The sequence below is a fragment of the Budorcas taxicolor genome, chromosome 14 (genome assembly GCF_023091745.1).
Source record: "Budorcas taxicolor isolate Tak-1 chromosome 14, Takin1.1, whole genome shotgun sequence".
NCBI lineage: Eukaryota > Metazoa > Chordata > Mammalia > Artiodactyla > Bovidae > Budorcas > Budorcas taxicolor.
In genome coordinates, this window is record NC_068923.1 from 73467807 (window position 1) to 73495529 (window position 27723).

Genomic DNA, 27723 nt, shown 5'->3' on the forward strand with positions numbered 1-27723 from the left:
CATGGCTTCAGATTGGACCAAAACTCGAGTGTTACTGAACTCCAAACCTGATAGTTCTTCATAGCTCCGCTCCTTCACCTGAGGGCCTCCTTTAGGGCACAATGTGTGCAACTTCCTCTGAGAACACAGGATCGCTTTGTATCCCTAGGAACAGGCTCAGAAGACACAACATTAAGCATGCAGTGTTACCAGGGTTTGCGACCTGTGATTTTTTTTTTTTTGTAACGCTGGTTGCTATGACAACAGTTTTACAGCTGCTATGAACGAGAGTAAGAAGGTCCAGTTGAACTTTCCAGAGATGACTGGGAAGCTCTTCTTGTCAGAGGGGCCAAGGTTGGATCTACTAGGGAGGAAGGGGGGAAGAGTTTGAACCAGCCAATCACCATGTTGGATAGCTCCAGTTCATCTAAAAGTATCTGGGCCACTCCCATAAAGGATTTGTGATCCATGCGGCCATAGTCTCCCCAGACAATGATCTGTTGGCAAAATTGAAAGAGCAATGTCAGTACAATCATGTATGTAAGAGCTTGTAAACCAAGATACAATCGATTAATGATAGCTCAGTTGGCAAAGAATCCACCTGCAATGCAGGAGACCCCGGTTCAATTCCTGGGTCGGGAAGATCCTCTGGAGAAGGGATAGGCTACCCACTCCAGTGTTCTTGGGCTTCCTGGTGGCTCAGCTGGTAAAGAATACGCCTGCAATGCAGGGGACCTGGATTTGATCCCTGAGTTGGGAAGATCCCCTGGAGAAGGGAAAGGCTACCCACTCCAGTATTCTGGCCTGGAAAATTCCATAGACTGTATAGCCAGTCCATGGGGTTGCAAAGAGTCGGACATGACTGAGCAACTTTCATACAAAGTGCTGACATCAAACATCAAGTTATGTAGTTGTATTTAATTACTGGGATAGTTATCTTTACTGGAATTCAGCGGTACAGTCGGAAAACTCTACAGGAGTGTTAGGGTCCTAAGCCGTTAAGGAAGATGAGAGCTAATGCGTGATGGGGGTTTACAAGTCTATAGTTCACTTTAAAAGAAACTGTGTATGGCTTTTTTTCATATTTTTTTTCCACTATGGTTTATTACATTCAACATAGTTCCCTAGTGTGTACAGCTTTATAGCACTGGCCACTCCTTGGAAGTTTCCCAAGAATTTCAGCTGACGGGAGGACTGGAAGAGAATGTTTGACTCCATGAAGACACCTTCTTAGGTAAGGAATATACAATTCAGTAAATACCTGTAAAACCTTTCCTTGAGGACTTTCTTCAAAAGATAATAGTTGCTGGTAAAGAGGTTCCAGCGTTTTTCTTGCCACTTTCGTTTTCTTTTTGGCTATGCAGACTCCATTATCTAATAGATACACCTTTACATATGGTGCTTGGGAAAGAAAACACACAGGAGAGTTAAGTGATGAGCTATGGTTACAGAACACCCAACTTATGGATGGCATCTGCCACAGCTTAGTCTTAGGTTAAGAGAGCCAGCGGTCAAAAATCACTGGCCTTTCCACATTATTAGATAAGCAACAGATAAATTATTAGATAACAATAGATTAGATATCAGTCATTCAGGTAGTTTTAGGCAGTTAACACAGCCTCTGAGTTGATTACTATTTTGCCATCAACTGGGTTTATATACTGCTTTTAAAAAAGAAATCCTTCTAGTCCCTAACAATATCCAAGAAAGGTCTCACTCGAATTTTCATGTGTCAGTTCATAAATCGAGTTAAACGTGCTCAAAATCATACTGTTTTACCCGTCCCCATGGACCATTTATCAATTATTTATTGATGGTGTGGGTACAAGACAAGGGTGGGGTTTGATGTAATATGTTCAAGTTAGCTGGAAAGAGGAAACTACTTATAAATACCATGGATTGATATTTTCCTGACAGACTCTTTATAAAAGCATTTTCATGCACGGACCAATTGCGGTATTCTTTCTAGCAATCAGCTGACTGAACTCTGAGACCTTTATGAACACAACTGTCTTAATCACCACTGCAAAGCTGTACAATAGGTAACACTGGGTAACAACATGAACTTTCTAGGTTAGAGATTCAAAATTACAGTTCGTTCAGTGGAGGTGCTGAGGTGAGAAACCAAGTTTCAGAATTGTTCTGTACATCAGGTCTGAAGCTGTCTACATCTCTGCACCAGGCATCTGGAATCTTTGGCATTCCCTATGGCTCTAAGCACCTTAGATTATAATATTTTAGTACAAAATGTGAGACTGCAATAAAAACTTATAATGGTGCCTCTCTATACACTCCAGGAAGTAAGAGTCTTCTAGCTAGAATGTCCTTCGTCTATGGGTTTATGCTATTTTGGGGACCTATATCTTTCTATATTTCTTCTAATTCTAGAACTCTAAGGATTTCTAAGGAGAATTTTGAAGCTCATATAAACAGAATAACACAAAATACCAGCTAATAAGAACTTCTTAGGTAATTTATTTTGTGCAACATGTACATAAGTGTGATAGTTTTTATTTTGGAGGGTTTCTACCACATATGTGCTTATTAGCTAATGACTTCTCCCCACCAGATCACCCTCACTGGGTGCTCACTCAGGAGAAATGCAAACTACTATAGATAACTGACTCCTTTATCAATAACCTTAATTATCTAAAAACAAAGTTTTCAGCATCTCTTGAAAAACAAAGCCTCTGAATTGAAAAGTGCAGATTCTGAACAGTCACAGAAGAAATCTCTTTTGTTCTTACCTGGCAGTGTCTTGGAACCTGGTTTTACAACAAGGCCACGGGCCCGAATTATTTCCACCTCCAGCTGTCCCTTTTTGTCCATCATTCCTACCTGAATGTCACCTAATAGTGAGTGAGGAAGAAACAAACAGGCCTTAACATACAAAAGCAGACAGAAAAACGCTTGTGTCAAAGATCTTGGCTTAACCTTGTTGGATCATTTCCCATGTATTTTCCTAAATTCAAATATATTTAAAAATGTATCAATGATATCTTACTTTAAAAAGCATATAAATTAAAATGGAAAAAGTTGAAGTTTATATTGTTAAAATTAAAGATAATCATTCCAGATAATACTCCTAAAGATCTTATGAAATTGGGGAACGTGATTTTTCAATAAGCTAAAAGGAAAACAGTGAATCACATGACAGAAATTCTTACCCATTGCGGGTGTGGCCAGAGTTTGGCGCCCCACTAGCTGGGCAGGGCCAAGGCCATCCAGAAAATCGCTGAATTGGCTATCCGAGGCCAAGCGGACACCAGGGAAGATCAGGCTAAAAGCAAACAACACAGGATTATTTTGGGTTACCCTCAACTCCTGTTTCCATCTAGCCCCTGCCTGTGGCAGGAGAAGTTGGTATCGCCATTTTGTCACATATTAATTGGATCCCAAGCGCCCCCTGCACCTCCAAGGCCCTCCTTCCTTCTCCTCCAGCAGCCCTCGTCCTGTACTGCACGCACGCTTCTGTCTGTGTGCCTTTCTCTTCCTTGTCTGGAGGGCACGAACTGTGAGTTCTACGTATAGCGCTCCTACACACTGAGCACTTATTCTGTGACTGGCATGAGCATACTGAATCTCTTAGCTGCATTATGAGACAGTCTGTTATTTAATCCATTTTTATCAATGAAGAAAGCCTTCAGATTACTGCCATCAATACCCAAACACACTATTTCTTCCTCCTTAAAGAAATAAAAAATCCCTTTCCCAACACACTTTCCTCTTTAGCTACAATCTCATTTCTCTCCCTGGAATTTCTTGAAAGAGATGTCTCTATGTACAATCTTTTCACTTTCTTTAACTTCTTTTTTTTTTCCTGCTGCACTGCACAGGCATGTGGGATCTTAGTTCCCAACCAGAGATCAAACCCGTGCCCCTTGCTTTGGAAGGTCGATGTCAACCACCGGGTTGCCAAGAAAGTCCCGATCTTCAATTTCTTTCCTCTCATTCTCTAGTGAAACTGTAATCAGTTTTCCCTTGCTCTCTTCCAAGCTTTGTTTTTCTCTACTCCACCAAAACTTCTCTGATCGAGGTTACCTAATAGCCACAGTGGTAAATCTTGACTGTTAATACTCCGTACTCGTCTAATTGAACATATTGGTCTCGTTTGATCCAAATGATCACTCCCTCTCACTTGAAACACTTTGCTTCCTGAATTCTCTAGTCTTCTGGTTTTCTTCTGTAGCTATTTCACTGTTTCCTTTGCTAGTTCTAGCGCTAAATATAGCCGCTCAATCCTTTGACCTCTTCCCTGTATGTCCCAATTCCCTTGGCAATCTCATCCCATCTCCAGGTTTTAAACATTGTCTGCAGTGACATTACCTTGACTGACATCTCCAGCTTGGGCTTCTCCCATAGGTCCCAGACCTGTATTCTAACCGCTCTACTTACCTGCTTGAACGTCTAACAGGCAGTCAAAACTCAATTTGTCCCACACTGACTCTCAACCCCCAAACAAACAGAAAACCAAACTCTGTTCTCAAGAGGATTCCTATCTTAAATGGCAACTTCATTATTTCAATTGCTCAGCCTTGCAGTTGTCTTTCCTCTGGACAGACTGCTAAAGCTATAATTCCCAGTGTGACTGTATTTGGAGGTAGAAACTTTAAAGGGATAGTTTCAAGGTTAAATGAGGTCATAACGGTGGGGCCCTAAGCTAATATGATGGTGTCCTTAGAAGAAATGCCAGGGGTACATATTCAGAGGGGAAATACCATGTGAGGACCTTGTGAAAAGGTGGCCATTTGGGGGCCAAGAAGAAGAGAGGTCTCAGGAGAAGCTAAACTTGCCGACATCTTGATCTTAAGACTTTCATCCTCCAAAACTATGAGAAAATAAATTTCTGTTGTTTAAGTGGTATTGTTTCTGTGTTTTGTTTCTTTTTCTTTTTCTTTTTTAACAGTAGCCCTAACAAACTTCCCAGATAGCTCAGTGGGTAAAGAATCTGCCTGCAGTGCAGGAGTCTCAAGAGACACAGGTTCAATCCTTGGGTCGGAAGATCCTCTGGAGAAGGGCATGGCAACTCACTCCAGTACTCTTGCCTGGAGAATCCCGTGGACAGAGGAGCCTGGCACGCTACAGTCCATGGGGTTGCAAAGAGTCAGACACGACTGAGCACAGCACAACAAACCAATACACACTCTTTCTCTCACATTCACATCAGATGCATTATTGAATCTTACTGGTTCTCCTGCCAAAATGCATCCAGAATCTGACCTCACTAATGCTACCATTCAGGTCCCAGCCATCATTTGCTCCTTCTGAATGATCCCCCTGTTGCCACTTTTTACTCTCCACTCCCACAGCAACCAGACTGATCTGTTAGAGCTGAAGTCAGACAATGTCAGGTATCTGCTCACTGTCCTTCATTGGTTTCTCATCCCAATCAGAGTAAAGCAAAGTCCTTGCAATGATATGTAAAGACATATCAGCCGTCCACCCCTGCCCACCATATTTTTAATGTCTAATTTCTTACCACTTCTGCCTCACTCCTCAGGGATGCCCTTCCCATTGTGGTTGCCAGGCAAGCTCCGGCCTCAGCACTGCTTCAGCCTGAAATGTTCTTCATATACCTACATGCTCACTAACTTCCTTCAGATTTTTACTCAGATGTGCCCCTTTCCCTGGAGAAGGAAATGGCAACCCACTCCAGTGTTCTTGCCTGGAGAATCCCAGGGACGGCGGAGCCTGGTGGGCTGCTGTCTACGGAGTTGCACAGAGTCGGACACAACTGAAGCAACTTAGCAGCAGTAGCAGCAGCCCCTTTCCCTGTCTGTCCTTCATAATACCCTACCCTTAACCTACCATCTCTCTTCCTACCTTTTCTCCTTAGCACTTACACCACCCAGTCTATTATATATTTTACTAGATTTTCTTATATATGCACTTAAATACATTTTATAGTTTATTGTCTATCTTATCTGTTAGACTGTGAGTTTGATGAGGGTAGGGTTTTTTTTCTTCTGTGTTTACTGCTGTATCTCCAGCACTAGAACCGTGCCTGCAATACTGTGTGTACTTATTAAACTCAATTAATGAATAAAAGAAATGAATGATAAAAAATCAAATAAGTGAATCTTAAAAAATTACATAACTTGCCCAAATTTGTATAGCACCAAAAAGAGATTAGCATTTAAGCCTATATGATTGTAAAGCCTATGTCAAACCAGCAACTGAGTTTTGCTCCCTTGTGTGATTTATATCCCCAACTCATAGTGAAGCGCTTAGAACATTAGAAGGTATGGAAATACCTGTTGAGTGAATTTATGCGTATTAACTCCATTTCTCCAATAAGACCATAAGCATCTGGAGTGCAGGGGTCATAGTTCAAACATTTAAAATCCCTAACAGTATGTAACACAGTACTTTGCAGTGATGAGTGCTCATGCACATTTCTTTTTACTTGACTCTCCATCTCTTTTAAGACTTCCTTTATTAATGTCAAATCTGTTTCTTCCCCCAAGCTTAATTCCCAAATATATAATCTGAACATTTTTAATGCTTCCATAACTATCACACATAACCTTATTTATAGATGTATGAAAACCATATACATCTCTTGTATTTACATAACTGTGCTATGCAAATGATTCCTAAGGCAATATCATCAACACTGCCAGCCGCTCCCATGGCCACACATTTGTGAACTTGACTACACACTATGTTGCCTAAGCATCTGCTGCTTCCATAGTGATGACAGATGAGGTCACTAAACCCCCCTTTCCTCTATTAATGTCCTTTACATATCCATCTACAGCTCTGCAGTTGCTAATTACTGTTAATTCGTGGGTGACAGGGCTGTACAATCTTTACGAATGCCTTAAAAATATCTCAGACACAGTGGAGTCAAGGGAAAGCTACATGATAATTACATAAAGGAAAGGCTCAGCAAAGCCTGTGGCTTTCTTTTTTGTTGTTACATTTATCCAAACTGTTACTGGATGGAACTAAGCATGTATCAGTTTTCTATATTTTTTAGTAATAACTGTTAGAGCAAAGATTTTCAAAATTAGCACTGTACATGTTGCATGGGCATAGGAACTTTAAGTGTTGCTGTGTTTTTATGTATTTTTTCAAGGTAGGGCAAGCTTCCATTTGTGACAGTTATATTTTAGCATCTTGCCTTTAAAGTGAAACACTTTATCCCCAAACCTATTTCCATTGATATAAAAAGCCAGGCACGTCACATTTCTCAGTGGCAGGTAAGCAAAAGTTTTCTTCACAGCAAATCAGCCAGTGAAGGTTAAAACAGTGCCCCAGAGCATGCGAGTTAGCTTTTGTGAAAGCACAGAGAGACGGGGAGAGAAGGAAGACTGCAGTGAGGCGTCGTGGAGACCACTACTCAGCCAGCATCACTCACTTTCCTTCTGAGCTGTAGCTGTTCATGCTGCCGTCGGTAGATTCTCGGCTTGCTTGTCGAGTCATCCAGTTCCTCATTTCCACAGCCAAGCCTGTTTCTGTACTTCTCTGGACAGTGCTCCGTAGCTTTTTACCCCCGGTTTCTGCAAAGACAGAAAACAAAAGAGGTGATAGTTTTGTCATCACCATCACATAACAAATGTATCAGCCAATGCACTGAGGTTCTCAGATGGGAAAAAAAAAAACCAAAAAACTGCATAAATCTAAAGTGCTTTTATGAAGGAGACGAAAGGTATTTCAAATCTTGTCTTGTTGAGTGGGATGAAAATTTTCTAAAAAATTGTCAAGAAACACAAAATACCATTGTTTTATTCCCATTTAAAACAGTGTTCAAATAGGTAACAAAAGGAACAAAAAGGTTCAAACTGTGTAAAATAAAATAAGCTTTGTTTTCATTGTAATATTTAAATCAAGATTTAATTTATGCCTGTCTTTTTTTTTCTTTCTTTTTGTCACAGTCAAAGAAGTAGGCCTTCACATTATTTCCAAAGAATAGGTAGTGAGTAATCCTCAATTCTACTTTCAACTTTCATATAAAAACTTGTTTTTGTAGCGTGATGAATATTAGAAAGTATAAATTATAAAGAAAGCTACGCTAAGGAGACAGCCCTGCCTGAAAACACTTCTCACATCTGTTGGCAGTTTTCAGAGATTCTCATGCTGGGTTTTGCATTCCCAAGTGAAAAAAGAGCTTTTAAGTTTTTGGTCATGGATACCCACTCCAGTGTTCTTGCCTGGAGAATCCCAGGGACGGGGGAGCCTGGTGGGCTGCTGTCTATGGGGTCGCACAGAGTTGGACACGACTGAAGCGACTTAGCAGCAGCAGCAGTCATGTTCTTAAGGCTTCCCAGGTGGCTCAGTTGGAAAATAATTCATGGAGACCCAGGTTTGATCCCTGGGTTGGGAAGATCCCCTGGGGGAGGAAATGGCTACCCACTCCAGTATTCTGGCCTGGAGAATCCCATGGACAGAGGAGCCTGGTGGGCTCCAGTTCAGGGTGTCACAAAAGAGCCAGACACAACCTAGCAACTAAAGTACAATCACCACCAAGCCATGTTCTTAAGGCTCTTTAACAGTCTGACTAGGAGGTTTGCTCATGGAAGCCCACTAGGAGGCCAAATAGGAAAGAAACGGAGTCAAGGCCCCAGATGTGGCAGAGGCACAAACTGCCATCTGCAGAGGACAGGAGGAAGGAGCGCCTGCTCACAGAGGGCATGGGATTTGAGATGGGCTTAAAAATTGGGCAGATTATGATCCAAGAAACAGCCCCAATTATCAGAGACCTTACAGGTTAGAATGTGGAGCTGAGAGACAGTTAAAGCTGCAGCAACAGGGGGATGGCTCAAAATACTTTTATTAATTTACACCCTGTCAGGCCTAACTATTCATCCACATTGACCATACATATCATCAGTATTTTGGGAGCTGGTAAGCTCTTTTGTTGCCTGGTATTAATAACTTCCTTTTAGATCAATAAATATTTGGTGATATTGCCAATGACTTGTGGAAATCCTTTCCATCAAACCTCTTGAACTATATGCTTACCATTTTGAAACACTGCTTTAAATTTCAACTGTTCTCCACTTCCAACTTTAATGTACATCAAAATGCTTTAATAAGTACATATAAAATATGTAATGACTGATACACAACTCAGTTCCACAGATCAGTAGATATATAGACTGATCTACAACTGAGGCTGATATTTCAGATAAGTGATAGTAAAACATGTTGTACTGATATGAACTATTAAGAGGAGATACATCACCATCCACAGATGAGGGAAAGCACATCCTTCCAGAGAAATGATTAGTTAATATGTGTACAAAGTGATAAAATGTTAAAATTACTCATTTGCAACCTCCAATGGAATAATTCAAATAAGACATATCAATGGATGCTAATGCTAATATAAATAAAATTATATTAACATAAGCCAAAAAAATCATCCTACAAGTTAGTTCTAATCACTAAAGGAGAATACATATTTAATACTGGGAAACCTGGCTATTGCCTTCTTAATCATGGAAGTGAACTTAGTACCAGTAATAGTGTGACAATCAATCACTGTAGTACCTATCAGGTTGATCTGGACAAAAATATACAACCTGTTTTTAATGAGGTCTTTGTAACAATCTTCTAAGTTTTCAGAAATAGGATAGAATAACAAGATAAATGATATACACACACAAAACCAGAAGAACCCAGAACATGGGATTTTGTTCAAGAATCACTTAAAATTAGTATCATGAAAACTAACAAGGTGGGAGAATTGTCCCAGATTTAAAAATATCACAGGATGTAACCATTAAATGCTATGAGTATACTTTGGTTTTTTTTTTTTTTTTAAAGAAACCCTAAAAGCAAAATACTAAAAGGAATTTTAGGACAAGTAGGGAAAATCTGAATATGAATTGGATATTAGGATAAGAAAATTGTTAATTTTCCTAGGTAGATAATGGCATGTATTATATAAAATTTCCTTATCATTAGGAGATACATGCTGAAGTATTTAGATCTCAAGTCTTACACTGTTTGCAACTTACTTTCAAATAGTATAGCAAAAAATATGCATATTCATAAAACAAAGAATGAAATGTTACCAACAACAAAAAGGATGGCCATGAAGAATAGATCTTGACAGTCATACACTCAATATTTGTGATTTTATTTGAGAGTGATTCTCAGAATGGCCACATTAAATTGAGTGAAGTTAAGTCAAAGACAAATATCGGATCACTTATATGTGGGATCTAAAAGAATAGTACAAATGAACTTATTTACAAACAGAAACAGAGTCACTACCAAGGAGGAAGAGGGGGAGGGATAAGTTGGGAGACTGGGGTTGACATATACACACTATTCTACATTAAATAGATAATTAATAAGGACCTACTGCATAGCACAGGGAACTCTGCGCAATACTCTGTGATGACCTATTACAGGGAAAAGAATCTAAGAAAGAGTGGGTGTATGTATAGCGTACATAACTGATTCACTTTGCCATACAGCAGACATCGACACAGCTTAAATGAATCAAAAGAGTAGTAAAGCTTTGTACAGGTATGAACTGGGATCATGAAAGGTGCTGGGCTGGTGTGAGGGAGTCCCAGCCCCTCTGTGGAAGCTGCACTGTTCGCTTCCCGTGAAGAATGCTTGAATGAAAAATCACCACCAACTGAGGCATACGACTTCAGTGACATCTGAAAATTCAGAATGAGGGTATGCACAGAAAACATGACTTCCCAAAGGCCTCAGAACACAGCCTTTGCAGTGTCAAAAATCTACTATTTTTCATTTAATGTCTGACTCATCACAGCAAAGTGACTTGAAAACCTGCTAGTATAGGGTAAAGAGAACTAGCCACCATTTGAGAAAAAGTAACAGCACAATCGGAGAAGGCAATGGCACCCCACTCCAGTACTCTTGCCTGGAAAATCCCATGGATGGAGGAGCCTGGAAGGCTGAAGTCCATGGGGTCGCTGAGGGTCGGACACAACTGAGCAACTTCTTTCACTTTTCACTTTCATGCGTTGGAGAAGGACATGGCAACCCACTCCAGTGTTCTTGCCTGGAGAATCCCAGGCACAGGGGAGCCTGGTGGGCTGCCATCTACGGGGTCGCACAGAGTCAGACACGACTGAAGTGACTTAGCAGCAGCAGCAGCAACAGTACAATAAGCATGTAATCCTCTTGTTTACAGATTGCTTTTAATGTGTCCTCTTTAGAATTTTCACAATCCCCATTTTACAGATACAGTATCCAAGGGTCCTAGTTGTGACAAAATCCCCTGAAGTCATACAGAAAATAACCAAACCAGAGTTTATACACAGTTTCCTGACTCCCAGTTCTCTGCTATTCCCTGATTTGCTGTCAGAATATAACTGATGAGTAGCCTGTACAGCTGTTCAAGGAGAGGATACTGAGCTGTAGGAATATATGGAAGGCCCTACTAGAAGCAACAGCTGGGATGGACAGAGCAGAGCACAGTGAAGAGGTTGGGCCCAGGTATACAAATGCTTCTCTTTGAATCCCTTAAAATCCTTACATTATCATGTACCAACTGGCTGACACGAAGCAAGCTACCTTTTCTGTGACTCAGCTTTCTTAAACTGTAAATGGCAATGATGATAATAATGCCTACCTCACAGAATTTGTGAGGGTTAAGAAAAATACGTTTAAAATGCTTAGAAAACCTTCCATTAATGACACTTATATGCAGAGTACATCATAAGAAACGCTGGGCTGGAGGAAGCACAAGCTGGAATGAAGAATGTCCGGAGAATATCAAGAACCTCTGATATGCAGATGACACCACCCTTATGGCAGAAAATGAAGAAAAATTAAAGAGCCTCTTGATGAAAGTGAAAGAGGAGAGTGAATAAGTTGGCTTAAAACTCAACATTCAGAAAACTAAGATCATGGCATCCAGTTCCATCACTTCACGGCAAATAGATGGGGAAACAGTGGAAACAGTGTCAGACTTTATTTTGGGGGGGCTCCAAAATCACTGCAGATGGTGACTGCAGCCATGAAATTAAAAGACACTTACTCCTTGGAAGGAAAGTTATGACCAACCTAGACAGCATATTCAAAAGCAGACATTACTTTGTCAACAAAGGTTTGTCTAGTCAAGGCTATGGTTTTTCCAGTGGTCATGGATGGATGTGAGAGCTGGACTATAAAGAAAGCTGAGTGCCGAAGAATTGATGCTTTTGAACTGTGGTGTTGGAGAAGACTCTTGAGAGTCCCTTGGACTGCAAGGAGATCCAACTAGTCCATCCTAAAGGAGATCAGTCCTGGGTGTTCATTGGAAGGGCTGATGTTGAAGCTGAAGCTCCAATACTTTGGCCACCTGATGTGAAGAGCTGACTCATCTGAAAAGACCCTAATGCTGGGAAAGATTGAGGGCAGGAGGAGAAGGGGAGGACAGAGGATGAGGTGGTTGGATGGCATCACTGACTCAATGGACATAGGTTTGGATAGACTCCAGGAGTTGGGGATGGACAGGGAGGCCTGGCGTGCTGCGGTTCATGGGGTCACGAAGAGTCGGACACGACTGAGCGACTGAACTGAACTGAATGATACTGTCATTAATACTGAGGCTTCCCTGGTGTCTCAGAGGGTAAAGAATCTGCCTGCAATGCAGGAAACCCAGGTTCTATCCCTGGGTTGGGAAGATCCCCTGGAGAAGGGAGTGGCCACCCACTCCAGTATTCTTGCCTGAAGAGTTCCATGGACAGAGGAGCCTGGCAGGCTACAGTCTATGGGATCACAAAGAGTTGGACACAACTGAGCAACTAACACTTTAACTTTTCATAAGTATACATATAGGCTTCTAGACAGGAAATCAGAAAACATGTTTCCCAGGCCAATCTCTACCACTGACTAGCTGGCTCTATGGTCTTCTCTGAGTCATTATCCCCCTTCTGAGTCTCAGATTCCTCATTTATGAAAAAAAGAGGAGGGGGAGGGTGACAGATGATCTCTGGTCTCTTAGCTCCGAAATCTGAGTTTATATCATTCGTGTATGACCATGACCATGATTAACAGCATACAATGAACAGAGAAGGCTACTCATTGTCATCTGATGAACTCTAGGCATATGCTGCCATCTATGGGGTCACACAGAGTCGGACATGACTGAAGTGACTTAGCAGCAGCAGCAGCAGGCATATGCTATGCATTTATAATAGCTTTTAAAAATATGTCTTCTAAATGTACTTTTATCTGATACATTCATAGACTTATTTAAAAAGTAAATGTATTTTTCAATACTGAAAATCCTTTACATCACATTCACAACAAAAGTAATTTAACCTAAATACAATTCATTATGATGAATCACATTTAATGTTTCAAATGCTTTATCATGTTATTCAACCAAAAAATCTATATAACAGAGAATGCCTATATAAAGTATATTAGGCAGAATTCTAAGATGACTCCCATGATTGTGCTACCTTACATGGCAAAGGGATGTTGCAAATATAAGTAAGGTTGCTAACCAGCTGACCTAAAGATAAGGAGCTTATCTCAGTGGGCCTAACATACCCACATGAACATTTTGAAAGCAGAGTACCATCTCTGACTGGTTCCAGAAGAGTCAGTCAGGGAGATCTGAGACACAAGAAGGATTCAGTGTACCTTTGAGTCTCGAAGATGGAGGGGACCATGTGGGAAGGATCTGAGAGTAGCCTTTAGCAATGCCTAGCTGAAAGGCAAAAAGAAAATGGAGACCTCAAGGCTAACACCTGCAAGAATCTGTTCTCTGCCAATACTCAGCCCAGCCAACAGCCTGATATCAGCCATGGGATGTCCTAGGCAGGAACCCAGCCAGGCCAGATGTGGTCCTACAGAACAGTGAACTAGCAAATGGGTACTGTTTTAAGCTGCTAAATTTGTAGTAGTTGTTAAGCAACAAAATGTAATTCTTTAGATTAATTTTTTAATGGGATATGTATAAAAATAACCTGTTGTGACCACAGGAGTAGATCAATGGAAATTATTTGTAAGGACTCAACAGCCATAATAAGGAAAAGTATATATTTTAAAACACATATATAAATATATACAAATGTGTACTTTGTCATGTCTATCTCTTTGCAACCCCATGGACTGTAGCCCACCTGACCTCTCTGTCCCTGGAATTCTTCAGGCAAGATACTGGAGTGGGTAGCCACTCCCTTCTTTAGGGGATCTTCCTGATCTTGGGATTGAACCCTGGTGTCCTGCATTGCAGGCAGATTCTTTGCCCTCTGAGCTACCAGGAAAGTCCCAGTATTAATAACACTATCCTCTGGAGAAGGGAATGGCTTCCCACTCCAGTATTCTTGCCTGTAGAATTTCAGGGACAGAGGGGCCTGGTGTTACAGTCCATTGGGTTGCAAAGAGTTGGACACGATTAAGCACACATTTGGGGAAACAGTGGAAACAGTGTCAGACTTTATTTTTTTGGGCTCCAGAATCACTGTAGATGGTGACTGCAGCCATGAAATTAAAAGACGCTTACTCCTTGGAAGAAAAGTTATGACCAACCTAGCATATTCAAAAGCAGAGACATTACTTTGCCGACTAAGGTCCGTCTAGTCAAGGCTATGGTTTTTCCTGTGGTCATGTATGGATGTGAGAGTTGGACTGTGAAGAAGGCTGAGCGCCGAAGAATTGATGCTTTTGAACTGTGGTGCTGGAGAAGACTCTTGAGAGTCCCTTGGACTGCAAGGAGATCCAACAGTCCATTCTGAAGGAGATCAACCCTGGGATTTCTTTGGAAGGAATGATGCTAAAGCTGAAACTCCAGTACTTTGGCCACCTCATGAGAAGAGTTGACTCATTAGAAAAAACTCTGATGCTGGGAGGGATTAGGGGCAGGAGGAGAAGGGGACGACCAAGGATGAGATGGCTGGATGGCATCATGGACTCGATGGACATGAGTCTGAGTGAACTCCGGGAGTTGATGATGAACAGGGAGGCCTGGCGTGCTGCGATTCATGGGGTCGCAAAGAGTCAGACACAACTCAGCGACTGAACTGAACTGAACTAAAGCACACATTTGTATGTATATACACATATATACACTGCACAACTATCATATACATATATATGATATGTGTGTGTGGGTTAAAAGATGTTTAAAAATACTTAGGTAGCAAACTATAAAACTAAGATCTGGATTATGTTGCTGCAGAGCTCTTAAACCATTCATTCTAGTGTTGGGTATTTTAAGACAGTGTATTTGGAGAAGGTGCCTGCAGGTAAAAATCAAATTCTTGAAGTACAAAACATCACAAGCAGAAAGCAACACAGGAGATGTCCCTGTTATTCTTCTTCGTGTAGTCTGATGACTCAATTGCTTGGTACCTTCTGAATTCAAAGAAAACCACTGGATTAAATAAACAAAGTGTCAGTTTCCCTTAATAATAGCTGAAAACCAGGAAACCCTTTCCTGGTGATTTACAACAAAAATCAAAAAGTCCTTCCTGCTGCAGATTTTAAAACTCTCCCAAGCCCCCAAAGGAGGCTCACAGTCAAATGCCTAACAATCTCAGAGTGACTTTCCAAATCCTGTGTCCACAGAACCCATTCCTGCTTGCTCTTATCTGGAAATCTCACCCCTTTTGGCAAACAGACTTATTTTAGAGTCAGGATTTTCCTGATGTTAATATGGAAAATGATTTATGGAAACAGGTTGAAGATAGATTGGTAGATCCTGAAAAATGACTTTAACTTTTGGTTTTGACCACAAGAGTTAATAAGCCTATTTACATATTTTATTGAAACATTTTGCAAGTATAATTTAGAGAATCCATTTGCATTTCATCTAGAGATTTTTAAAATGCATTAAAACATGAGAATTTCTAAAATTACTGATTTATAGAATCTCAAAAGCTATTATAGGGATCCAGTGTATCGTTGTAATTTTATGTACTCCCTTCCTATAGCAATGAGCAAGTTGAGGTTCAGAGTAGCTACTTTCTCTTTAATAAAAGATTTTTATCTTTAAAAACCAGTAATGATTTCGAATTGTACTTTAGCTGTCTTTTGTTAATAACTTCTCTAATTTCTCAAAATTTCAAGTTGCCTCCAGCACTCTGGCTGGCTACTGTTTAGTAACTTCACATTGGTAGATATATCAGGATGTGAAAGAGGCTGGTTTATTTACCCACTTGGCCCAGCAAGACCTCAATATATGGATATTCCTAAGTAGATTACTATATGGTATATGAAAGGTTGTTCACTTATATTTATGTTTGCTAGGGCTTCTTTGGAGAAGGCAATGGCACCCACTCCAGTACTCTTGCCTGGAAAATTCATGGGCAGAGGAGCCTGGTAGGCTGCAGTCCATGGGGTCGCTAAGAGTCGGACCCGACCGAGAGACTTGACTTTCAGTTTTCACTTTCATGCATTGGAGAAGGAAATGGAAACCCACTCCAGTGCTCTTGCCTGGAGAATCCCAGGGATGGGGGAGCCTGGTAGGCTGCCGTCTATGGGGTTGCACAGAATCAGACACGACTGAAGCAACTTAGCAGCAGCAGCAGCAGGGCTTCTTACTATAATAAACATAATTCAAGTCTCTGAAAGTCTAAACAAAATAGGGACAAATATCTGACAATTTCTTTTGGGCTAATCCAGGATTTGCATTAACAACTAAAATAAATAGAAATTAATAGAAATTAACCATTGATTTTCAAAACTGTTTCAGAGTTTAACACAAATTCATTCATTTCATCAGCTTTGTCACAACTATTATGAAAGTTAAATATTAATAGCTTCAATACAGTAAGCTACAAGTAGAGGTCACAGTTATGGTAGACATTAGGGCTGATAAAATATATTCACATTTCTCCCACTTATGAAGTTCAGTGTGGTCGTGTGACTTGCTTGGCCAGTGAAATGTGAGCAAAACTGGCCCATGTAACTTTAGGGCCAACAGAAGCTTCAAATCCAACAATGTGTGAAAAGAATATACACCATGATGAAGAGGGATTTATGTCAATTATACAACGCTGGTTCAATTTTCAAAAATCAGTTAAGGTAATCCATCATATCAACAAGTTAGAATAAAAATCACATGATATCAACAGGTATCGAAAAAGGATTCAACAAAATCCAGCACCTATTCATCATATTTCCTTGGAGAAGGAAATGGCAATCCACTCCAGGACTATTGCCTGGAAAATCCCATGGACAGAGGAGCCTGGTAGGCTACAGCCCATGGGGACGCAAAGAGTTGGACATGACTGAGCGACTTCACTTCTATTCATCATAAAAAACTCTCAATAACTAGGAATAGCAGAGAGCTTCCTCAACTTGATAAGGAATATCTACAAAAAGCTTACAACTAACATCTTACTTAATAGTGAGAAACTTGAGCTTTCATACCAAGATCAGATACAAAGCAAGAATTTTCCTTCTTACCACTCCTTTCAGCATCACACTGGAAGCTGTAGCTAATAAAGTAAAGGAATAAAAGGAAATAAAAGGTATATAGATAGAGAAGGAAGAAATAAAACTGTTTTTGTTCACAGATGGCATGATTGTCTATGTAGAAAATCTGAAAAGAATTGACATAAAAACTCCTGGAACTAGTAAGTGACTGCAGCAAGGGTGCCAAATACAAGCTTAATATTTAAGTCAATGTCTTTCCTATATAACAGCAATGAATGAGTGGAATTTGAAATAAAAAATATAATACCATTTACATTAGCATCCAAAAAATGGAATACTTAGGTATAATAGCTAACAAAATATGTACACGATCTATATGAGGAAAACTACAAAACGCTGATGGATAACATCAAAGAGCAACTAAATAAATGGAGGGATATTTTATATTCCTGGGTAGGAAGATGTAATATTGTTGAAATGTCAGGTCTTCGCAACTTGATCAGCAGACTGAATGCAATCCCAATCAAAATCCTAGCAAGTTATTTTGAATCCTGACAAACTCACTATAAAGTTTACATGGAGAGGCAAAAGACTCAAAGAATAAAGCTGGAGGACTGACACTATCCAACTTCAAGACTTACTATGGTGTTACAGTAATAGATCAATAGAATATACAGCCCCCAAATAGACCCACATAAATATAGTCAACTGATATTCGACAAAGGAGCAAAGGATTCGAATACAATGGGGCAGAGACAGTCTCTTCAATAATGCAGCTAGAAGTACAACTGGATGTCCACATGCAAAAAAACAAAACTAGACACAGACTTTAAACCCTTTACAAAAATTAACTTAAAATGAATCACAAGCCTAAATGTAAAATGCAAAACTATAAATCTCCTAGAAGATAACGTGGGAGAAAGCCTAGATGACTTTGGGTATGGTGATGACTTTTTAGATACAACAATAGCATGATACATGAAATAAAGAATCGATAAGTTGGATTTCATTAAAATTAAAAAGTTTTGCCTTGCAAAACACTCTGCCAGGAGAATGAGAAGATAAGCCACAGGCTGAAAGAAATAGTTGCAAAAGACGTATCTAATAGTGGACTATTATCCAAAGTATAGAGAGAACTCTCAAAACACAACAAAAAGAAAGCATACAACGCGATTATAAGATGGGCCAAACAGCCTGACACCTCACCAAAGACAGGGTACAGATGGCAAATAATCATATGAAAATGTGCTTTAGATCATGTCATCAGGGAAATGCACATTAAAACAATGAGATACCAGGACACACCTATTGTGTGTGTGTTAATTGCTCAGTTGTGTCTGACACTGTGCAATCCCTTGGACTGTAGTCTGCCAAGCTCCTCTGTCTATGGGATTTTCCAGGCATGAATGTTGGAGTGGGTAGCCATTCCCTTCTTCAGAGGATCTTCCTGACCCAAGGATTGAACCCGGATCTCACACACTGCAGGTGGGTTCTTTATCATCCAAGACACTAGGATTAGAATGGCCAAAATTTAGAACACTGACAACACCAAATGCTGCTGAGGAAATGGAGCAATAGGAACTCTCATCCATTGCAAACTGGAACAGACACTTTGGAAGACAGTTTATGCTTTCTTACAAAACGAAGAGATTACCTCAGAGAATCAGAACACTCGGCTCCCACTGTTATTACTTGTTAATATTGTTAATAATTATTAATCCTGATTTTAGCAAGAAATAAAACCAAGTTTATGACTCTTTTGCAGTAAGATCATTCTATTTTTTTCCCATAAAAGTTGAGGCTTACCACTTTGGTATTCTTAACACTTCTAAGAAATTATAGCTCTCACTCTTACTCTTTTGGGAGTTGTCATTTCTATGGTACCTTCTTGTTCCCACTATCTGATGTTGCTATGATGACAAACGAAATTTATTTAGAAAATTGCTCCCCTTGCCTTTTTTAGCTGACAAGTCTGTCGTTGGTCACATATCAGTCCACTGATATTTGTGCCTGTTTCTCTCTGAAGAATGGACATGAAATATCATCAACCTCATCTTAACTCTCAAGTTAGCTATTTTAAGGCAGCATTTTGTGGTGAGAAGAGCATGCCATTTTAGAATCAGATGATATGTGTTCAAGTTTTTATTTGATCATATGCAAACTTGAGATCAGATTTAGCCTATGTCACAGAATAAATGAAATGCAGTGGTATTTAATGAATAGTGATAAATAAGGATTGGATACTGTAATCTGTGTGAAAGCGTTTTGAAAACTGTTTCTCATACAGAAACAACCCATCCTTTAACTGTAGAAGCTAATACTGTCACCTGTCATTTTCTCAACCTGCCTGCCAATGAGGACATGAACAAATGGCCAAGGTTCTGCTGATCAGACATCATTGCTCCAAACTTACTGAATTTGGAGAGGAAGTGCCAAAAAACTTAGTTTTACCGAATCACTGGACTACTGTAACAGGGCTTTGGAAGGTAGGGGAGCTAAACTGTATGTAAGAACCAGATTGTGAAAGATTTTGAATGTCAGGCTAAAGGTTTTATTTAGTAGGAGATAGGAATCTACTAAAGTTTTTGTAGAAGGGGTAATGTCAATATTAAGATGATGTTTAAGAAAATTGATCTGGGGACAACCAAGTTAGATTTGAGTGGGGAGATCAAGAAATGGAAGAGAGCAGGTTGGGAGAGTCAGATGATTTCAAAGATGAACTAATACAGTCCTAAACTATCAAGGTGACAATGAAAATGGGAAGGAAGAAAAAACTGAGGAAAGCTGAGAAGGCAGCATTTCCTTTGTAGAAGGTGCCAACTGGTGGCACAGTTAAGCTACACGTGGTCAATGTTGGCTCAATTATTGTTTAAATTTTTTCACTTAGGCACCAACATTTTAAAATGTAAAGGCTTTAAGTAAACTGTCAGATTTATAGCTTCTCTTCGGGAAAAGAGAAGAATAAATTGCCAACCCTGGGCTGATATTCAACTTGGCATCAATTAGCTACAACTGAGTATTCACCATTCATTTTTGGATGGATAAGCTTTCTCCAGCTTTTCAGAGTCCCTGCATTTTCCCTTTTGTCTAGTATCTGGCCTACTTCACTGATGTATGTTACCTTCCTGGCCTTTGACTTACAGGAATAATAAGAGAACAAATGATCACTGGAATAGCTAAAATAAATGTCCCTTTCATTTCAGTCTAATTAGCATAATCTAAACCTTAAATGATTCTTCAAAATTAGAACTGATATTATCACTTTTATGTTAGCTTTTTCAACTGGTCAAATAGTATATATATATATATATATATATATATTTTATATATATACTATATATATATGTCACCTTGATATATATATATGTGTGTGTGTATATACCCCACTCCAGTACTCTTGCCTGGAAAATCCATGGACAGAGGAGCCTGGTAGGCTGCCGTCTATGGGGTCTCTAAGAGTCTAGCACGACTGAGCAACTTCGCTTTCACTTTTCACTTTCATGCATTGGAGAAGGAAATGGCAACCCACTCCAGTGTTCTTGCCTGGAGAATCCCAGGAACGGCGGGGGAGCCTGGTGGGCTGCCGTCTATGGGGTCACACACACTCGGACACAACTGAAGTGACTTAGCAGCAGCAGCAGCAGCAGTGGGTAAATCCCTTCCTCCCCAAATAAACATTACCATATGTGATAGATTATACAGAATGATCTTCTCTGATCAATAACATGGACCTAGGAAGACCAGCAGAGAGCACTTACCCATTGTTCTTGGCAGCATTGGGAAGCTGCCACTACGACTTTCTAGTGGGTTTCTTTTATAAGTCATTACATACAACATGTCTCAATAGGGAAGCTTGTCCCCATTTTCTAGTTTTGAATTTAGTGAACCTGCTGAAGGAACATAGCAAATTGGGGTTTAACTTCACTTTTGTATTAAATTTAAATTACTTTTAAGGGTATTATTTGGACACTTGGCAGTGAAAGATTTTTAATTTTTGATTAAAATGCAATATTTGATAAGCATTTTGAGTGGACTGTTCTTTGATTTACCTTTTTAAATTCCAAAGTCTTTTGCCTCACTTTAGTCCATGGGGTCACAAAGAGTCAGACATAACTTGGCGACTAAAACAGTAACAATAAGCGTAAACGTAAATCTAATATAAAAACTGTGCTATTGTTGAATATGATGTGGACTCATGTAAGAAGTGATTTATTATATAGAACCAATCACAATCTAGGAGATATTTTATGTATAGTATCCTCTAAGAAAAGATATGTATCAGGACTAGTACTGTCTATTCATGTCCTGTCCCCAACACTGGCATTGTGAAAATATATAAAAACTATGAATGGTGAATTTTAATAAGTCTAGATCACACACTATAATTTTAAAACAGTGTAGCTAGCAGTCAGTTGCACCGATATTCAGCTTGAAAAGAATGGTAGGACTCTATACTGTTGTTATTAATAGTGGAATACCTACAGTGCTAGACATGATGTTTGTATTTAACAGGATTATATTTAAGTGTATGAATAATTTTTTGTTCCAATGGAGCATGAGTAAAGTGCTACGCTCCATTTTAATCAAATGGGACTGCTTATTAAGAATTAAGTACACAGGGAACTACAGTCAACATCCTGTGATTAAACCATAATAGAAAAGAATATTAAAAAGAATGCATGTATGTATAACTGAATCACTTTGCTGTACAGCAGAAATTAACACAACACTGTAAATCAACTATACTTTAATAAAAAATAAAGTTAAAAATAAATATATTACTTAAGGATTAGAATAAGATAAGGTCTTTTACTGATTGTAAAGCCTCTTTAAGAGTGGAGGATAATTAAACAGGTCTTCTGAATACAGTCTATTTAGTTCCTTTTATATTAATTCCTCATAGCTTCACTGTCACATGCAAAGACACTTTCATGCATTCTTCTGGTGATTTTTAAACTATTCTTATTTTTCTTAGATGGTTTTCCTGTAACTTAACTTCCAAAACAGTGGCATGTAAAAGAAATTTAATAAATTAATTTATTCTGTTAAATAGTATTAAGTTGATAGGATCTCTCCTTCTGTAGGACTGCCAAGTCAAATTTTAAACAAGGAAGAAGGTCACAAAATCAAGCAAATCAAATTCATCACATACTATACATACGTAACTGAACAAAAATCACTAGCCCAGAAACGAGTAACTTTAAGATATCTTGAAAAACCAGATCTAAAAATATTAGGATACGTGCCATTTCCCTACATTACATGACCATAACCATTGCCCCTGGATCTATGGGTGGGAGACTTGCTTCTCCTACACGGAATGGTAACCATTTCAATGGTTTCTTCTTTCTCATAATTATTATAATGTTTAAAAATTCTACAAACAGTAATATCCTATATTGGCGTGGTAGACTCAATGCTGGGGCCAAGTGGCTTACATAATGATTCTAATACTTCACTCAGAGAGTTCAATGATAAATAAACATAATTTAGAAATAGTTAAATAACAAGAAGATGCTATTATCATTACTTTTATTTAAAATAAAACTATTCAGAGATTTGGAGAATAGTTATCTGGAATATATCCAGGGACAAAGAAGCAAAAAAAAAAAAAAGAAGAAGAAAGAAAAGAAAAAAGGAAAGCATACAAAAAAAGTAGTTACAAAGACCAGTCAACAATCTTATTTTATTTTGCTTATACTAATGACCCTTTCCTCCTCACTCAAGTCAGCCCTGTTGAGATTTATAATCTGTGGGCAAGTTCCTTAACTATTCAGTCTCAGTTTTTACATGTGTAAATTGATAATAATAATAAGTTCCTTGAAGAATTATTATGAAATCAAAGGAATGCGGCAAAGAAGAAGGTGCTCAATAAATGGTAACCACCATAATTGTACTTGATTTTCAAAATATAGCACGTTGCAAGGAAATGCAGTAAAATAATGAAGAGACAATACACAGAATAGTTGGGATTATAAACTTCAGAGCCAGATTATGGGTTTTGATCCCAGGTCCACTTACTGGCTGTGAACTCTGGGTAAACTGCTCTCAAAGTATGTAAGAGGCACTGAGAGCTAGCTATCACTGACGCCTGAACCCATGTTTAACCCTCATTTCTCAGGATACCGTTTCTGTGAGTCCTGTTAGGCTTTCTTATCATCTTCTTATTGCACTCTGTACTTCACCTTCCTAAGCCCTGTCACAGTTTTAATTACATAGCTATTTCCTATTAATATCTCTCTCCATTAGACTGTGAGTTCTAGGAAGATAGGAAGCATATTCAGCTAATTAGGGACTACCACAGTGACTAACACATCTCAGAGCCTCAGGAAATATTTGTGAATGAATGAATGAGTAAATAATAGAACACAGCTCGCACTAAACGTCTCAGCACTTCTTGTGTAAAATGATAATGCCTGGATGTGCTGTCCAAGAGAGAAATGAGAATATGGAATTGGAAGGCAGAGTACATTGGAGATTAGTTAGCTGTTGCACTATTTCTGAAAAGACCAAAAAAAAAAAAAAAAGAAGGGAGAGACTAGCTTTAAAATCAGACTGACTACTGATCAGCTGAAAGAAGCGAAAATGTTAGTCACACAGTTGTATCTGACTCTGTGATCTCAAGGACTGTAGCCCGCCAGGCTCCTCTGCCCATGGAATTCTCCAGGTAGTAATACAGGAGTGGGTAGCCATTCCCTTCTCCAGGGGATCTTTCCAACCCAGGGATGATTACTTTAGTTAAATCACACTGGCTGGTAGACCACTGCTCTCTCTTGCAAATCATCTGTTGAGATGGATTTTCTTTATAAATTAGTACGGTTTCACAGTTATGACTATAATAACTTGGTCCTGAGTAAGCTTATGAGAGTATGTTATCCACATGAATTTTATGTGTCCTGTGGGGGTGTCTCAAGAGAAAAAAATTGCAGAGAAGCACCACTCCAGGCCAGTGATTTCTAACTTTTATAACTCTTCAGGGCATACTGAAAAACCCTCAACAATCTCAGCACTTTCAAGGGTGGTAGGAGTATAGCAGAATCAAAGAAAGGATTTCTTCTCTTGGCAGTAAAAGGACTATAACCCAGTGGAAAGACCTCTAATTTATGGGGAGTGCCTCCTCTCTGGTTACTTGTACAGAACTATATGTTTCATTTTAAAAATGCTGGCTTCCTTATGGAACATTTTGTCTTGGCAACTCAAGAAACCATATTATAGGATAGAAACCTGTTCCAATTTCCCATGTGTAGATGTAGGAATTTCCTTTGGGATTAGTCTGCAAGAGTCAAGGTTAAGTCAATTTACTTAAAATTTAGAAAAGTTTTCATTTACGTAAGTTTATTTTTTGTCTCAAAAAGGCTTTTAGGACAAAAAGGCTTTTAATCCAAGAATTGTAGCTACTACTTAAGAAAGAATGATGATAGCTTACCTGAAGCAAAGTCAAGACTGAAGACTTGGTGTAAAAATTCAAATTGAGAAATGAGTTTATAACAATGTGTCTTATTTAAATATGTATCTTTACGTACACCTAGATTTGAGTTCTAGTTTGAACACTTACTAGGTATGTAATTGTGGCCAAGTGTATGCAAATAATAAACCCGTATAGCTTAGTTTGGGTAAACAGATTGTGTGATTGAGTTTATATGCTGACTATTACCTACTATCTGGGTGACCTTGGGCAAGTTTCTGAATCTCTCTGCCTAGGTTTCCTCATTTGTTAACTGGGGATTATAAAAGCACTGTCTCATAAGACTGCTGTGGGCCTAAAAGAGTACGTGAATGTCAAGTTTCTAGAACAGTGCCTGGCTAATAACAAATACTGAAAGTTTGAGGCTACAATTATGATCATTCCTTTACCCAACTTGATTTTCTAATTTCTTGACTTGTTTATATCTCCTGAAATGTTAATCATTTAATAACAGAAAACATGTAAAACATAAATGTACAAGAACAGTAAAAGATTAGTATGAAAATTAAAAATTACATTTATATAGGGACGTAGTACCATACCATTAAACCTGTGTTAATCTAATGAAAACTGATACTGCAACAATAAGCTAGAAGAAACCTAGACAGCAATAACTAGCAAGTTATTCTGAAAAACACTTTTTAGATGTATTTTTAATCAGCCATTTTCCACCTCCTGTCCTCCACTGGCAAAAATGGAAAAAAGTTATTTCTACCTGTTCTCAGAGCAGGTAATTTCTTTCAAATCAGGGCTCACTGTAGATTTACAAACAAGAAGTCATTGATTGTCACAGAATAAAAGCAAAGTAAATCCTAAACTAGAGGTAATATGATGATGATAACAGATCTACCCTAGTATATGTGCAAAGATGAACAGTTTACAACTAGCTTATCAATAAACTGATAAATGGCATTTCAAATGTTGGGACACTATTATTTAGCAGCCAATTCTTACTTTGATTTATAAATTATGTTTCTAGTATTAGTTGTTAAATCTTATGGGAAAGTTTTTCACAAAGAAAACCTATGTTGTGTTATTGAAAACTTTATGAAGGACTTCAAGTCACTTGGTGAAAAGTTTAAAAGTTGAGTCCCCTACAGCTGTTTTTCTCGTTATCTTAATTAAAATGACATCACTCAAACACCAGAGACTGACAACCAATGGTCATAGTATTGTGCCTGCCGACGAAGTTCCAAGTGCCCAGAGCACAAACCAGCATTTTGTACTGTCAACCTTTGACCCGTCCATTGTATTGCCCCCTCTCCTCATTCGGATCGTGTTTCAAAGCTCTGCTACTGCTTTTCCCTTTATTTTTCGATTATTTCTGCCCTCGAAATCAAATGCTAATACCAAGACGGCGGGAGGGAACGGAAACAAGACCAAGTGGGTTGCGCCCAATAGGGCCACCCTGCCACCCACCCCATCCTCATCCAACTCTCAAGCACTGTTGAAGTCAACTTCATTAGGAAAACCAAGTCAGCGCCTGTGGAGCTCTCCAAACCACCAATCAACAGAACTCCTCGGCCAGCCGGCGCTCTGGAGTATCTGGCCCCAGTCACAGACCCGAGAGGAGAGGGTAGGAGCACTGCTCCCTGGAGTTCTCCAAACCCTGCCAACCCTCCAACCACCGACTTCTCGAGACGGGAGATGTACAGGCTGAAACCCCAACTACAGCCTCACCTTCTTCCTCCAGGGAGTTCATACAGGGAAAGTAGCCGGCCAGCGCCTCGAAGGAGGCGGAGAGGCTGCTCCGGCTCTGCGAGCGCTGCATGGAGCGCCCCGCGGCGCCGGCGCCCCCTAAGCCCTGCCGGCCCATCTTGGACGAAGACCCGCTCTTCCCGCGGTACAAGATACGAGGCGTCTTGGCGGCTGGGGCGCGGCGACCGCAGCGCTTCGAGGGCCGCGATGGTGCCGCGGGACCCCAGGAAACTGGCCCCTGCCTCCCTGACCTGGTCCGGACCAGACGTGGCTTTCTTGGCTGCAGGGGGTCTCCACTTTTGGGGGGGGCGGGGGGCGGGGGGCGGGTAAAAGGAAGGGATCCAGGCGGTGGCGAGCGGGGACGCGGTTGCTCGATGGGAAAGTCCGAGGTCTCGCCAGGAGGGAGCTGAGGTTCCCGGAGGCTGTGGCTGCGACTCAGTCTTGGCGCCCTCCCCTCTCCGGGAGATGCTGCTGATGCTGAGGTCCCCGCCAATCAGCAGCCGGAGGGGGAGGCGGCGGCGGCGGCGGCAGCACCTCGGAGGGCTGGCGGCTTGGAGCGCGCACCCCAGGTTCAGGACAACTGCGACCCCCAGTAGCTCCAGCTGTTTCCGCTTCTCTCCCCCGCCCCGCTAAACGCGTGATGAACGCCAGAGAAGGGTCGTTAATTAGAGACAATAGGTTAGGCATCGCAGATGGGTATTATCTCAAATTTTTGGTAGTCACTTTTCCTCACCTCGGTTTCACTTAAAATTTATTAACGCTCCTCAAGCATAGACAGGGAATACTGAAATTTTCTCCAAATCATAAAACAAAGGCTCCCCAATTTTCAACAGGTTCCATAAAAGCCTACAATTAGCTTTCTCCTTTATCTTCTTTCTTTCTTAAAAAGATATGACAATGAGCACTGTTAGGCTTTCAACGGTAACATCCTCTTAACATAAATCTGGAAGCAACACAGACATACCAGAAACACAACAGTTTGTAAGTGAAATAACATCCCATTCTGCAAATCGCAGATCTCTATTCCAGAACATAGAGCAACTGTAATTCAATTGTGCTGCTGCTGCTGCTAAGTCACTTCAGTTGTGGCTGACTCTGTGCAGCCCCATAGATGGCAGCCTACCAGGCTCCCCATCCTCGGGATTCTCCAAGTAAGAATACTGGAGTGGGTTGCCATTTCCTTCTCCAAAGCATGAAAGGGAAAAGTGAAAGTGAAGTCACACAGTCGGAGAAGGCAAAAGACTGTCCTACTTTTTGTAACCTTACACAAG

At 40.0% G+C, this 27723-nt stretch overlaps 1 protein-coding gene across 1 annotated transcript in view; it reads right to left on the reverse strand.

Annotated features, from left to right (window-relative positions):
• Window positions 1–257: 257 nt before the first annotated feature.
• Window positions 258–27723, reverse strand: part of RIMS2 (regulating synaptic membrane exocytosis 2) — a 595573-nt gene continuing 568107 nt past the window's right edge. The window contains exons 28-32 of the mRNA XM_052651514.1: window positions 7343–7484; window positions 3147–3259; window positions 2727–2828; window positions 1241–1380; window positions 258–476 (exon numbers count right to left, since the gene is read on the reverse strand). Of these exons, the coding sequence (XP_052507474.1) occupies window positions 258–476; window positions 1241–1380; window positions 2727–2828; window positions 3147–3259; window positions 7343–7484 (716 nt within the window). The remainder of the gene's footprint in view (window positions 477–1240; window positions 1381–2726; window positions 2829–3146; window positions 3260–7342; window positions 7485–27723) is intronic.